The sequence below is a fragment of the Erythrolamprus reginae genome, chromosome 1 (assembly GCF_031021105.1).
Source record: "Erythrolamprus reginae isolate rEryReg1 chromosome 1, rEryReg1.hap1, whole genome shotgun sequence".
Classification (NCBI taxonomy): Eukaryota; Metazoa; Chordata; class Lepidosauria; order Squamata; family Dipsadidae; genus Erythrolamprus; species Erythrolamprus reginae.
In genome coordinates, this window is record NC_091950.1 from 397,462,901 (window position 1) to 397,476,258 (window position 13,358).

The 13,358-nt window shown below is 41.6% G+C and overlaps 1 protein-coding gene across 1 annotated transcript in view; it reads left to right on the forward strand.

Annotated features, from left to right (window-relative positions):
• Positions 1-458: 458 nt before the first annotated feature.
• METTL27 (methyltransferase like 27) overlaps positions 459-13,358 on the forward strand; it is a 74,466-nt gene continuing 61,566 nt past the window's right edge. Inside the window, exons 1-4 of the mRNA XM_070735049.1 lie at positions 459-645; positions 4,002-4,130; positions 8,007-8,142; positions 9,418-9,510. Of these exons, the coding sequence (XP_070591150.1) occupies positions 523-645; positions 4,002-4,130; positions 8,007-8,142; positions 9,418-9,510 (481 nt within the window). The 5' untranslated portion in view covers positions 459-522. The remainder of the gene's footprint in view (positions 646-4,001; positions 4,131-8,006; positions 8,143-9,417; positions 9,511-13,358) is intronic.

Consider the following 13,358-nt stretch of genomic DNA (forward strand, 5'->3'; position numbering starts at 1 on the left):
TCCTTCCTTCCTTCCTTCCTTCCTTCCTTCCTTCCTTCCTTCCCTTTTCTTTCTTTCCTTTCTTTCTTTTTCTTTCTCTCTCTTTTTCTTTCCTTCCTTTTCTTTTTTTCTTTCTCTTTATTTGTTTGTTTGCTTGCTTGTCTGTCTGTTTTTTTAATTTGTCAAACATGTATAGGATAGGAGTGGTTTGTTAAATAAACGGGAGGAGTAGTCTATTTTCCCCAGATAGTCAATCTGTCGCAGGGGTCTCCAACGTTGGCAACTTTTTAAGACTCGTGGACTTCAACTCCCAGAATTCGCCAGCCAAATATGAGGGCTGGAGAATTCTGGGAGTTGAAGTCCACAAGTCTTAAAAGTTGCCAACGTTGGAGATCCCTGATTCTATCGAGCGGATCCCCGAAGAGAGCTATAGCAAAAGCGCCGCGGGAGGCAGCCGTCCTAAGTGGCCGGGCAGGAACCGGGGAGTGGGGCGGGGGGGGGGCTAATAGGAAGAAAAACCCCGCCTGCTGCTTCCAGCTGGCTATGGCCGCTCTCTCCAGCCGTCCCCTGGCCGAAGTGCAACGTCGTGTGGCTGAGGTCCACCGCTCGGGCGATCTGCCGCAGCTGCTGCGCTTCTACAACGGCTGGGCCGAAGACTACGACCAGGTGCCCCACTACCTTCTCATTCCCTCGCGACGTTTTAGGCGAGAATCTCGCTTCCCGCCATCTGGAAGGAGTGCGTGTATAAAGGAGAATACTTGTAGGTGGGGGTTGAAATGGGGGTGTCTTGCCTAGTCAGGATTCGACTAGAAGACCTCCCAGGCGCCTTCCAGGCTGTCATTCCGAAATGAGGGGTCTTTAGTTATCTCGAATGAGCTTGTTTTTCTTGCAGACGTTTTATTACCTCAGGGCTAGTGCCTTAAAGCGTTTACCCTCCTGAGCAGGGGTAGGCAAAGTTGGCTCTTCTATGCCATGTGGACTTCAACTCCCAGAGTTCCTGAGCTAGCATGATTGGCTCAAGAATTCTGGGAGTTGAAGTCCACAAGTCATACAAGAGCCAACTTTGCCTGCCCATGCTCCTGAGCATGTGCAGAGCATGTTTACCCTGCTGTCAACTGTTGACAGGGTTCAGCTGTTGTCTTCCTGCTACCAGCTTGGCTGGTGGCTAGAAGTGTGCGTGAGGGATTTAAAAGGAGGGAATTTGAGAATTTCCTATCCTTGGCTGCATAGATAGAGGTATAACAAGCAGGAAGAGGGAGATTGTGATCCCGCTGTATAGAGCACTGGTGAGACCACATTTTGAATACTATGCTCAATTCTGGAGACCTCACCTACAGGAATAGAAGAGAATAGAATAGGCCAAGTGTGATTGGACACACAAGGAATTTGTCTTGGTGCATATGCTCTCAGCGTACATAAAAGAAAAAGATACATTTGTCAAAAATAATGTGGTACAACACTTAATGATTGTCATAGGGGTCAAATAAGCAATGAAGAAACAATCAATATTAATAAAAATCTTAGGATATAAGCAACAAGTTAGTCATACAGTCCTAAGTGGGAGGAAAAAGTATTGATAAAAGTGAACGGTCCAAAGACGGGCTAAAAAAATGGTGGGAGATCTTAAGCATAAAACTTATCAGGAAAGACTTCATGAACTCAATCTGTATAGTCTGGAGGACAGAAGGGAAAGGGGGGACATGATCGAAACATTGAAATATGTTAAAGGGCTAAATAAGGTTCAGGAAGGAAGTGTTTTTAATAGGAAAGTGAACACGAGAACAAGGGGGCACAATCTGAGGTTAGTTGGGGGAAAGATCAGAAGCAACCTGAGAAAATACCATTTTACTGAAAGAGTAGTAGATCCTTGGAGCAAATTTCCAGCAAACATGGTTGGTAAATCCACAGTAACTGAATTTAAACATGCCTGGGATAAACACATTCATCCTAAGACAAAATACAGGAAATAGTATAAGGGCAGAGTAGATGGACCATGGGGTCTTTTTCTGCCGTCAATCTTCTATGTTTCTACGTTTCTATCTTTCCTATCGTAATTAACCTATATCGAGCCTGAAGCACAGTGCCACTTTAATAGTTAGATGATGATGATAACAATAAAAGCAACAACAACAACAGAGTTGGAAGGGACTTTGGAGGTCTTTTATTTCCAACCTCTTGCTTAGGCAGGAAACCCTACACTACTTCAGACAGATGGTTATCCAACATCCTTTTAAAGTGTTGGGGCATTCACAACTTCTGGAGGCAAGCTGTTCTATTGATTAACTGTTCTGTATTGAATTGGCAGAGTGTTTCTGTGTTAATATAAATATTAGAGCTGTGTATCCTTTTTCCACAGTGTAATGGACTAAAAACAAGTGTCTTTAAAAGATTTAGCCCCCACCCCCTCCATTCCTAAACCAACCAAAGGTTAATTCATAAACAAGTAGCTGATCTGCACTAATAAAAAGTATTAAGCAATAAAAATATATTAATCTTATCACAATAATTTACTCTCCATAATTTGAAACATGCCAAAAGAGCTTTTTTAAAAGCATCCTGTACTTATGTCCTGCCTTATCTCTAGGACTTCCAACCAGCTTCCGTGGGGATCTCCCTTTATTTTATTTTCACAACTTGGTGAGATAGGATAGGTTCCAAGGGTTAGTGGCCCAAAGTCACATCATCCGTTTCCATGATTGAGGGTAAAAGTGAAGTCCATCTCTCTCTAATCCTATGGGTAGGATGCGACAAAATGGACAATGCAAAATTGGTATAGGTACATGGTGGACCATATTCAATTTGAAATTATGGATAAAAGGATAAATTCGGATAATGAAACTGAATTGGGACAACTGATGGGACGTTGGGACAAGGTAAGACGATATATGACGAGCAGAATATGAGACCAAGCTACAAGAAATAAATTGGAATCACTCTATAATATGTAAATAGATATATTGCTCTTGGGTCAAGTGGACTATACAAGAAACACCCCTGATTTGGTGGTGGGGAATGTGTGTGTGTCTGGGTGGTGGGCACATTTCACTATGCACTGTTTTACGTTGTGTGTAATATAAATTTGTTAAAAATTAATTTTAAAAAATTTATAAAATAAAAAATAATAATAATCCTATGGGTAGTCCTTGATTTATGACCATAATGGAGCCTGACCATTACAGTCATAAGGCGGGTCACCCACATATCCAATTTTACGATTTTTTTTGCAGTGGTCATTAAGCAAACACTGTGTTTGTAAAGTGAATGTCACTGTTGTAAAGCAGACCCATACATTGCTAGAGGCTATTTTTGATTTTAAAATATATTATAAAATTCGGGAGATGCTGCAAATCACAGGTGGGTTCCTCCCAGTTTGGATCAGATCACTCGAAATGTTAGAACTCATTGTTTGAATCAATCCAGAAAAATATTTAGAAATATCTATTACAACTCTCTATATAAAAACACGTCTAGTGATATATTAAAAAATATAAAAAATTGAAATTAAAATGAATAAAGTGTCTATTATAACACGCTCTATGAAAACACATCTAGTCATGTATTAAAAAGTATAAGAAACCTAATTATGGGTTAAATCAAAATAGAAAGAGAATATTGCATTTTATTATGGAACATCCTAGTTTACTTAGCATTTTCTATTGAAAATTCTTATTAAAAACTATCATTAACATTTATTCAACAACCATACTAAAACATTCATTGGCCAAGGGGCAAGATCTAAAAACCTCAGGCCTGGCGTTTTTAAACTGTGTGATCCTGCAAATCTGGAATGGAGCCACAAAAGAAAACTGCAAAAAAAATGTTCTGTTTGGACAAGGGACAAAGTTGAACTCTTTGCACACTTATAAAGTCCTGCAGATGGCCTTCAGCAAATCTTGGTCTCGCTTTCTGGAGCTGATACTGTCCTTTTATTAGATGCAATTATTTTAACCACCTAATAGATAAACATGCAAACCTTGGAGCTCTCCACTTCTTGGAGTGATTAGAAGACTTTTCCTTTCTAGGATGTGGCGGTGTTGCAATACCAAGCCCCAAGTCTGGCCGCTGCTTTCTTGGCCTCCGTTTTCCAAGGTCCAGCTGAGGATGCACTAGTGCTGGATGTGGCCTGTGGCACAGGACTTGTGGCTCAAGAGGTAACCAAGACTCTCTACCAGGTTTTGAAAACTATCATCCGATAATTCTCCCTCTGATGTGATTTGGAAACTCATCACTGACAGGAGCTCTGTTTTCTTAATGCTGCCCCACAGACAACATGCAGTCCTTCAACCGATGAAGGACTGCAAAAATGTTTGCTACCACGCTATGACCGTGGCTTATATTGTGGGTGTGCCTTGCTGGCCATGTGACCAGGTGGGAGTGGCTTGATGATCATGTGTCTAGGGGGTGGCTTAAAGGTCATGTGACTGGCTTAAGGGTGGCCAATTTGATGACACTCAAGGATTTGTGTTAGGGTGTCTGGATTCTCCTTGCCTCAAAGAGATACGATTTCCCTTACTATTACTGAACATCCACAGCAGGCAATTGCTGAGCCATCAAACCACACCCAGCCACCAGTATTTATAGAAGGAATGCAGCTCAGGTCTCGCAGTGTTCGCCTGAGAAGAAGGACAGAAACACCAGCCTGAAGATGACGAGTGAGACCTCGTCGAAACGTCGCCAGAAATTTCCAAATCCTAGGCTCCCTGGTAGGAGCCTCCCGAAAATTCAAGGGTACATATTGCAGACACACACACACGTTTGAAAATTCAAAACAATGTTCTTTATCACAACATTTAAAATAAACTAAGCACTCTTTTTGTATTGCAAAGAGCACTTGTCCCAAAACAACCGGGTAGTCTGTACAATTTCCCTTAAGCAGTCAATAAGTACTTAGCTAGCAGCTGTGAAGAAACCTCACACCCCTTCTTCTTCCAACAAAGTGAGACACACACACACACACACGTTGCTCTGCTTTGGTTTCAAAGGCGTGAAAAAATCAACAAAGTCCAGAAAAAAGCAACACACGATTCCTGAAGAACTGCGATCAGATACTCAATCACAACGGCCAAACCCACACGCTGCTATTTATAGCAGCAGCCCTAATTACTGGAGCCCCACCCAACCACAGGTGGCCTCATTTTCTCTTGTAATAATCCTTTAGTTGTTGTCTCCTATGCATCACTCTACGCATGCGTGGATGTGTCATTAATTCTTGTCTCAGAATCCAAAGGTGATACAGATGATTGATCTCCTCCTGGGCTGTCTGCCAAACTCCCCTCTTCCCTGTCACTCATGCTGCCTTGGTCAGAGGAGGCTTCATCGTCAGATTCCATCGGGAGCAAAACAGGCCTGCAGCATGTGGATGTCTCCCCCACATCCACCTGCACATTCCTTGGGGCAGGAGCTGGGCCAAAGCTAACCACAACAAGAGCCCAGAAGAGGGGGGGGGGGATTCAAAATTTTTTCTACTGGTACTGCCTACCTGACCAAAATTTTTATACCAGTTCTGCAGGCCTGACCGTACCCTTAGGAGCCCATCACTGCCTTCAACCCTCTTTTTGCCTTCTGCCGTTGCCATGTGGGGTACCCTATTCATTCGATTTCCCCTCATTGAAATAAGCTTAATGAGAGGGTTGGTCTCAACAGCACTGTTTTCAAATGGTTTTTAAGACTGCTGCTAATCAGAATTTCGTAAACTACTCAAGACTCATTTATACCGCCAGGCATGAGGGAGTTGAGATATTCCTTCCCCCTAGGCCATTACAAGTTATGCATGGTATGTTTGTGTGTATGTTTGGTTTTATAATAGGGATTTTTAGTTGTTTTTTATTATTGGATTGTACATGTTGTGTTTATTATTGTTGTTAGCCGCCCCGAGTCTACGGAGAGGGGCGGCATACAAATCCAATAAATTATTATTATTATTATTATTATTATTATTATTATTATTATTATTATTATTATTATTAGTGTAATAACACAGGTCCACAAAAAATATTTCAGTTGACCTTGTACTTTTCTGAATCATTTTTTGTTATTATTTCAAAAACATATATAGTTTTTCTATAGCAGGTAGTTTCCATGGAGCAGCATCATTATTATAAGGTATAGGAAATATACTGGTGACATTAAGAAAACAGTAATTGAAAATGTAGAAATAATGTAATAACAAAAATCCTTCTATATCAGAACCTTTATGTGATTGAGAGCAAAACTAAGCATATTTTTGGAATCAGCACATCAAACTCCATAAAACAGACATATTACCTTTTCTGATGATTTTTTTGTGTTGACCAGTGTAATTATTAAGAGTTACGTGTTATCAAGGCAGAATAAGATGGGAGGGAAATCACAACCAAATCCAGATTAATATCATACAGTATTTAGCTTCCCCTGAATCAACATACAAGAGATAGCAGAGTGGGAACATGGAATTTGAGGGTTTCTTGTTTATTTGGCCCACAAGCAAGAACATCAATTCTTCATTTCTGTATTTATGAGGGTATGTAGGGAGAAGTAACAATGCATTCCATGACATCAGTGTGACTAATACTTCAATGTAATTTCTGTCATTGGCACGATGGCATTATTTTGCTGTCATTGTGGTTTCTAACAGATACTTGGATATGCTGCTAAGGGTGGATGAAGCAGTTCAAAACCTCCAGAGAACTTAATGGAAGAAGAATAAACTTTTTTTTTTTAAAAAAAAATCTCTTTTGCAGAAGGAATGCTTCTTGATGAATGTGTTCTGCTTTCAAACATTTGGTGTTAAGTCTTGGAAATAACGATTCTGGAGACCTACTCTTTAAGGATTTAGGGATAGTGATTTCTGACAGTCTCAAAATGGGTGAACAGTGTGTTCAGGCAGTAGGGAAAGCAAGTAAGAATGCTTGGGTGCATAGCTAGAGGTATTTTTATTATTTATTTATTTATTTATTTATTATTAGATTTGTATCTAATAAATAATTTCACTGAAAGACTAGTAGATCCTTGGAACAAACTTCCAGCAGATGTGGTTGGTAAATCCACAGTAACTGAATTTAAACATGCCTGAGATAAACATATATCCATTGTAAGATGAAATACAGGAAATAGTATAAGGGCAGACTAGATGGACCATGTAAATATTAGATATTTACAGCAGCACGAAGCTTATAATTTCAGCCTGATGATGGTCAATGTGATTTCACCGAAACATCGCATAGACACTCAAAATATTACACGGGGCAAAACCCGAACTCAGAACAATCTACATACATATATGTGTGTGTGTGTGTGTGTGTGTGTGTGTGTGTTTTCGTAGATTTTCACGGGTATACGTATGCAGATTGTTCTGAGTTCGGGTTTTGCCCTGTGTAATATTTTGAGTGTCTATGCGACGTTTTGGTGAAATCACATTCACCATCATCAGGCTGAAGTTTCAAGCTTCGTGCTGTTGTAAATATGGAATATATTTACAATATTAATGTAAATGTAAATATAAATATTTACAATATTTACAACAGCACGAAGCTTGAAACTTCAGCCTGATGATGGTGAATGTGATTTCACCGAAACGTCGCATAAACACTCAAAATATTACACGGGGCAAAACCCGAACTCAGAACAATCTACACACACACACACACACACACATATATATGTGTGTGTTTTCGTAGATTTTTTAAAATATATATACCGTATATACCCACTAAAACCCTCATTGTGTATTGGGCAAAATAAATAAATAAAATAAATTATTCCCGCTCAAACACTAAACCTGAGGGCACCCATTTTAACTGTCAATACATGGTAGGCAATACCGCATTGCATCCAGTTACATAAGGGTCATCGTCATCCATATTCCATCCCTTGTGTGCACCCCACGAGTGACCATGGCATCAGGTGTGACTCTGCCACGGAAGGTCCCCTCTACTGATTCTGTCTTGGTCAGACCTCATTTGGCTGGCAGCATTCGTTTAACTGTGGGCAGGTAGGGACGGACCCTTTTCCTCGCTGGGCTCCTCTGACTTAACGCTTTGTGTTCTAAGCTTCAGGCAAAAGGTTTTCGCCATTTCCATGGCCTGGATGGCAGCCAGGAAATGTTGGAACACGCACGGCACAAAGGACTGTACGAGGATTTGAAGCTGTGCTTGCTGGGCCAGGAAACCTTACCAGCTCCTGAAGGTAACAAACAATGGTGTGGATGCTGTCAAAGTCCCTGATGAAGACAATGTCTTCAAAAGGGGCTAAGTGCAACCCAGCCGTGTGGGATCACTCACGAACGCGAATCCTAGAAAGAAGACTTGGACACATTCTCCCTCTGGGTGAAGTGACACGGTATAGAGCCATGTACCTCTTTTTATTTGGGAACATAAGGAAATGGGGATAATTACATGTCAAGTGATACACAAAAATAACATAACTTCAAACATGTCTTTGAGTTCTTCCTTTTCCCACAGATATCACAAACTAATTTCCTAGAAACTCTTCCTCGGAGCAAATGTTTCTCACGCCTAATTTCTCTGAAGCCTTCTGCCTTATCACAACTAATCTTCCTTAATCACCCTCTGGTCCTGTGTAAGCTTCAGGCATTGTAAATCTCCCCCTTGGATCGTATAACACCCTGTCCGGAGCATAGTTCCCTCTAAGCTGAGCAGTGAGTAATCGCTCACTTAAAAATCATCATCAACTCAGAGTTTTCCAAACCTGCCCAGAAGCCGAGAGGGAAAGAGTGAGAGGGAAGGAGAGAGAGAGGAAGAGAGGAAGAGAGAGAAACAGATAGAAAAAAGAGAGGAAGGAAAAGAGAAAGAAAAAGAATGGGAGTAAGGAAGAGAGAAAGAAAATCAAAATCTAGTTTGAAACTAGCTCAACTATTTAAGTGGCATTTTGATATTGATAGAGTTGCCCTATTATGAGCTCACGGTTATAGACACACAGTACAGTATTTTATTTTGAAATTCTCTGAGGCAAAACAGGGTGGGGCTTTTATTTGTTTGTTTGTTTGTTTATTTATTTATTTATTATTTCTGTGCTGCCCAGTCCCAAAGGGACTGCCGCTCAGACACTATACTTTTCCGCCCCCCCCCCCCCCAAAAAAAAAAAAATTAGAGGGAACACTGGTCCGGAGTGATGTAAACTTTGTTTATCAGTGAGATGTTTATTGAGCCCTTTTGTTTCCCTTCACCAGTGATGCAGACTAAGCAGTTAGCGCCATCCTATCCTGGCTTATAATAGATTCAGGGTAAGCAGAGTATTTTTATGCTAGAGGTCCAGATAAAAATCCTATTCTAACATTTATGCCATACTGCAACACAATGGGAAGAGTTATTCTAAGCAGAGGACTGAATAGATTAGAGAAAAGGAAGAAGTTGGAAAGTGCTGGCATGCATGGAGATTTCTAGAGAACGATGCCCATCTCCTTCTCTGATGCTACCTGTTACTCCTTCATCTTCTCTGCAGGCTGCTACGATGCTACTGTAATTGTGGGTGCGCTCAGTGAAGGACAAGTGCCCTCTGGTATCATTCCCCAGCTTCTTCTGGTCACCAAACCAGGTAAGCTTTTGCAAAAGAGACTCGGATGTAGTTTCAGAGGACTTATAACAGGGATGAACAGCATTTTCTGGTGTCTGACCACCACTTTCTTTCTTTCTTTCTTTCTTTCTTTCTTTCTTTCTTTCTTTCTTTACTTACTTACTTACTTACTTACTTACTTACTTACTTACTTACTTACTTACTTACTTACTTACTTACTTACTTACTTACTTATTGGATTTGTATGCTGCCCCTCTCTGGAGACTCGGGGTGGCTAACAGCAACAATAAAGCTGTGTACAATAGTAGTCTGTTGTTAGAAACAATTAAAAACCCATTAATTATAAAAAAACAATACATACATACATACATACTATGCATAGAATTGTAAAGGCCTAGGGGGAAGAGGGTCTCAATTCCCCCATGCCTGACGGCAGAGGTGGGTTTTTAGCAGCTTACGAAAGGCAAGGAGGGTGGGGGCAATTCTAATCTTTGGGGTGAGTTGGTTCCAGAGGGCCAGGGCCGCCACAGAGAAGGCTCTTCCCCTGGGTCCCGCCAAGTGACATTCTTTAGTTGACGGGACTCGGAGAAGATCCACTCTGTGGGACCTAACTGGTCGTTGGGATTCGTGCGGCAGAAGGCGGTCCCTGAGATAATCTGGTCCGGTGCCATGAAGGGGTTTATAGGTCATAACCAACCCTTTGAATTGTGATCGGAAACTGATCGGCAACCAATGCAGACTGCGGAGTGTTGGTGTAACATGGGCATATTTGGGGAAGCCCATGACTGCTCTCGCAGCTGCATTCTGCACGATCTGAAGTTTCCGAACATTTTTCAAAGGTAGCCCCATGTAGAGAGTGTTACAGTAGTCGAGCCTCGAGGTGATGAGGGCATGAGTGACTGTGAGCAATGACTCCCAGTCCAAGTAGGGTCACAACTGGTGCACAAGGCGAACCTGGACAAACGCCCCCCTCGCCACAGCTGAAAGATGTTTCTCTAATGTGAGCTGTGGGTCGAGGAGGACGCCCAAGTTGCGAACCTTCTCTGAGGGGGCCAGTGATATCATGCCAATGAATGTGAAACAAAATGAAAACATCATTTGCAAATTTCGTAACATTTTGCCTATTCCCCTGTGAGAATATCAAGCATCACTGAGATCTGACCTTTAGAAATAGTCAATTAGTTCATTAATTTGAAACTAATTTTTAGCATTCTGTCATTATGGCTGGTTGGGGAACTCTGGGTGTTGAAGGCCACACATCTTAAAGTTCCCAAGATTTGGGAAACCTTGATCTAGATCACTGCTTTTAAACTGGGGGAATTCTGGGCATTGAAGTCCATGCATTGGTTAAAGTGGCTAAGTTTGAAAAACAGTAATCTAGGCTTATGGCCGGTGAGATGCAATAAGCAGTCGTAAGGCAGGGAAGGTCAGTGGGTCTGAGCACTGACCAGCATTGCGTAACTGTTCCAGTGGTGGGTTGCTACAGGTTTTACACCTGGTTCGCTGAGTGCTTGCTTTGCTGCGTGCACATGAACAGTTCAGAGGAAATAGAACTTCTGTGTTGCAAATTAGGTAAAGATGCCCATGTTACACCAACACTCCGCAGTCTGCATTGGTTGCTGATCAGTTTCCGGTCACAATTCAAAGTGTTGGTTATGACCTATAAAGCCCTTCATGGCACCGGACCAGACTATCTCAGAGACCGCCTTTTGCTGCACGAATCCCAGCGACCAGTTAGGTCTCACAGAGTTGGCCTTCTCTAGGTCCCATCAACTAAACAATGCCGCTTGGCAGGACCCAGGGGAAGAGCCTTCTCTGTGGCGGCCCCAGCCCTCTGGAACCAATTCCCCCCAGAGATTAGAATTGCCCCCACCCTCCTTGCCTTTCGTAAGCTACTTAAAACACACCTCTGCCGCCAGGCATGTTGGAACTGAGATACCCTTTCCCCCTAGGCCTTTACAATTTTATGCATGGTATGTCTGTATGTATGTTTGGTTTTTTATTATAATGGGTTTTAATTGTTTTTAGTATTGGATTATTGTTATACGCTGTCTTATTGTTGCTGTTAGCCGGCCCGAGTCTCCGGAGAGGGGCGGCATACAAATCCAATAAATAAATAAATAAGTAAGTAATTAAGTAAGTAAGTAAGTAAGTAAGTAAGTAAGTAAGTAAGTAAGTAAGTAAATAGGAAAACAGCTGCGCAGCAGCAATTCAATCTGCCCCTAATCAGCTGGGCTTCGGAAGCAGAGCTTAAAGGTCAGTATAAGCCAGCGGTGGCGGGCGGGCCCACTTTCACAGATACAAAGAACTGGTTCAAATTTGGCTTGGAGTCAAAGCTAATACTTCAGGTGAACCAGTCCAAACTTGTAATAACTCACCGCTGAACTCTTCACCTTAACTTTCCTTGATAGATTGGCTCTGCTAAGGAAAAAATTGGTGGGGGGAAAATATATATAGGAAGATGTAAAATAATGCACTTGGGGAAAAGGAATCCTCGATCTGAGTATTGTATCGGTAGTTCTGTGTTAGCAAAAACTTAGTGATTTCTGACAGTCTCAAAATGGGTGAACAGTGCGGTCAGGCAGTAGGGAAAGCAAGTAGAATGCTTGGATGCAGAGCTAGAGGTATAACAAGCAAGAAGAGGGAGATTGTGATATCACTGTATAGAGCGCTGGTGAGACCCCATTTGGAATACTGTGTTCAGTTCTGGAGACTTCACCTACAAAAAGATATTGACAAAATTGAACGGGTCCAGAGACGGGCTACAAAAATGGTGGGAGGTCTTAAGCCTAAAACTTATCAGGAAAGACTTAATGAACTCAATCTGTATAGTCTGGAGGACAGAAGGGAAAGGGGGGGACATGATCGAAACATTTAAATACTGTATGTTAAAGGGTTAAATAAGGTTCAGGAGAGAAGTGTTCTTAATAGGAATGTGAACACAAGAACAAGGGGGCACAATTTGAGGTTAGTTGGGGGAAAGATCAGAAGCAACATGAGAAAATATTATTTTACTAAAAGAGTAGCAGATGCTTGGAACAAACTTCCAGTAGACATGATTGGTAAATCCAATCATGAATTTAAACATGCCTTGGATAAGCATATATGCATCCTAAGATAAAATACAGGAAATAGTATAAGGGCAGACAAGATGGAGCATGGGGTCTTTTTCTGCCGTCAGTCTTCTATGTTTCCAAGATTACCGTATTTTTGGAGCATTAAGACACACCTTTTTCCTCCCTAAAGAAGGGTTGAAATTTGAGTGGGTCTATATGAGAGGCTGGGTGGGGCTACAACGGAGGTTTCACAGGCTGAAAAAAATGCCTCTGAAATGGAGGTTTCAGACTCTGGACAAGCAGGGTGCAGAGCTCAGAATCAATGAATCTGTTGCTAAAGTTTACTTCTGGGAACAACTGATTGTATTCAGGGAGGCCATCCACCCACCCCCTCAATCAGCTTTTTTCTTATTTTCCTCCCCCAAAACTGTTCTGCCTAACTGGCTCAGCAATGTGTAATAGTCCAATGAAAAGAAATCAAACACACGTGCTTGCTAAGCAGCAAACTTGTATTAGATAAACAAATATAGCTGACTCAAAATACAGTCCTTAATGTCCGAAAAACAATGCAAGGCTTACTTCAGCTGCATCCAAAAAAACCACAGGGAAAAACAAAGACAACCTGGAATGAACAAAGACGTTTCACGAGTCCTTTTGAATCTTTGGAAGCGACCAGCAAGTCCCAGAGTTTTCACCTCCCACTTGTCTGACAAAGCTGGGTTGAAAACTCCAACGGCACAGAAACTTCGAAGCAGGAACCACAAAACAACACAGATAAACAGCCACAGTTTGCCTTGGCCCCTGTTCCCTTTT